The 2,080-nt window shown below is 49.8% G+C and overlaps 1 protein-coding gene across 1 annotated transcript; it reads right to left on the bottom strand.

Annotated features, from left to right (window-relative positions):
• Positions 1-1,104: 1,104 nt before the first annotated feature.
• Positions 1,105-1,843, bottom strand: LOC123037085 (zyxin-like). The gene is made up of 2 exons (XM_044456559.1): positions 1,662-1,843; positions 1,105-1,579 (listed from the first exon to the last, which is right to left on the bottom strand). Exons 1-2 carry the CDS (start codon positions 1,841-1,843, stop codon positions 1,105-1,107), a joined length of 657 nt encoding a protein of 218 aa, XP_044312494.1.
• Positions 1,844-2,080: the final 237 nt, after the last annotated feature.

The raw sequence follows: 2,080 nt of genomic DNA, 5'->3' as shown, positions 1-2,080 counted from the left end.
AATTTTTAAACCACATTTCGTCCATGGTTAATAAAGTCAGAAGAGTGCTTGGATTTATTAAAAGGTGGTCAAAAGAATTCGATGATCCTTATTTAACTAAAACTTTATTTATTTCGTTAGTCCATCCGATTCTGGAGTATGGGTCTCCCGTCTGGAGTCCACAATACGGAATACATATTGGTCGTATTGAATCAGTACAAAAAAACATTCTTCTTTTTGCGTTACGGCGCCTAAACTGGAATGCAAATCTTAACTTACCTTCTTATTCTAGTAGACTTCTGTTGATTAATTTACCCTCCCTAGCCAACCGTAGAACGATGCTTGATACTGCCTTCATTTATAACCTTATACATGGTGATATTGACTCCCCCGACTTGGTAAGTCGGCTAAACTTTTCTGTGCCAAGTAGATTAACTAGAAATTATATTCCCCTAATTTTAAATCATTGTAGATCTAACTATGAGCGTTTCAGAGTATTATGTTCTGACTATAATAGACTTTTTCCTATAATCTCAAATCTTGACTCTCTGCCGCTCCTAAAACGATGAATACTAGCTTCATTCGCACAAAATTGATCTTTCTATTACCTATATTTCCTTATCTCGCGTCTATCTTCTCGCGAATCGTGCCGTACGATACACGGCTGCGCCCCTCGGTTGGTCGGGTAAGTGGGCCGTGGGACTCCGCGCGAATAAACAAAAAAAAAAAACAAATATTTTATTAACATAGAAAATCCTAAAACATTGTATTAATAAAGAAATTTCAATAGTTGGTATTAATTTTATTAAAATACTGTAACGATTTTTGCCGCCGTGGAAGGGCGGATCTCGTCACGGAAAGCCGAGCAGAACTTTTTAGATCGGTGTGCGGTCACGATCCCGTCAATGCCCACTTCCTCGCCTAAGCTCAACCAAAAACACACGCGTAGTTCCTAATTATTTCGCAGCTTTATTGGGTCTTCTACTCACAGAGCGCACGAGGCGCCATGTGCTTTTCTCTAATCTCGTTTTTAGAAGAAGGAAGAAGGCGTATCCCGCTCGTTTAGGAGGGAGACGGCGGCACCAGTGTCGACGATCAGCCGTGTAGGATGCTTCTGTAAGAAGATCAGGTATACTTAGCTTCGGCGGGCATTGACTGGCTCCCGCGATGGTCATATTGTATAGGGTTTGTAGTTGCGATTGACGGCATTAGTTGCATCTTTCCGGATGGGTGTTCAGCGAACAATCGGCCCAAAACGGTGTCCACGGGGGGTGAGTTCAGTTCTTCTCGTTCTGCAAGCGGCGGCGGTAGTTTCCCATAGGACTCGGCGGCAACGGCATATCGGATGGAACCGGTTTCTAGTGGAGCGGGCGGCGGTACGTTGGCGATCTCGCCGGACGGCGGCTCCGGGGTAAGCTGTAAACTCGTTGGCCTACGTAGGGTGCGGGCGCTCCGGAGTGCGGCAAACTCTAATTCCTGAGATTGAGCGGCACTTTCTTTGGGCGGCGGCAGTAAGGGAAAGGGGGCCACGATGGCTTCGACTCCACTTGGAGGAGCATTTATTCGGGCGCCGGGTTGCTCGATTGGCGGGTTGCGGCTTCTGCAACGGCTGCGAACGGACGGCCTGCGTTTCGTCGTAAGGTGAGCCCGTTCTGGCAGCTACTTGGTGGGGAGGTCTCGACTGTTGGGAACCCGTCGGTCGGCGTGCTGTGTGGGTATTCCGGTTCGCTGTAAGCTCGATGTCCGTGGACTGCGCGGCACTGTCTTCGGGCGACGGCTCTGGAGGCAAGGGGGCCACAATGGCTTCCACTCCATTTGGAGGAGCATTTAGTCGGGCTCCGGTTTGCTCGGTAGGCGGTGGCATGGAGTGGAGGTGTGGCGGGGCGTTACAGGTGTTGGAACCGGATTCAGTGACCCGGGCAGGTGTGGTGAGCGATTGAGGGTGAGCCGGAGACGTACGGTGGTTGCGGAACCGCCGTTGGGGAATGGGGGGGGGTGAGCGGCTGATCACTGGGGCTTACGGTGTTGACTGTCAACCTCCGCCCCGAGAGGCTGACGGTAGCTAGTTTCCCGATAGCGGCACGGAGTTAGTTGAAAACGC

The sequence above is a fragment of the Drosophila rhopaloa genome, unplaced genomic scaffold (genome assembly GCF_018152115.1).
Source record: "Drosophila rhopaloa isolate 14029-0021.01 unplaced genomic scaffold, ASM1815211v1 contig_116, whole genome shotgun sequence".
NCBI classification, from domain to species: domain Eukaryota; kingdom Metazoa; phylum Arthropoda; class Insecta; order Diptera; family Drosophilidae; genus Drosophila; species Drosophila rhopaloa.
The sequence above is the reverse complement of the archived record's forward strand: the minus strand, read 5'-3'. Positions and strand labels throughout refer to the sequence as shown.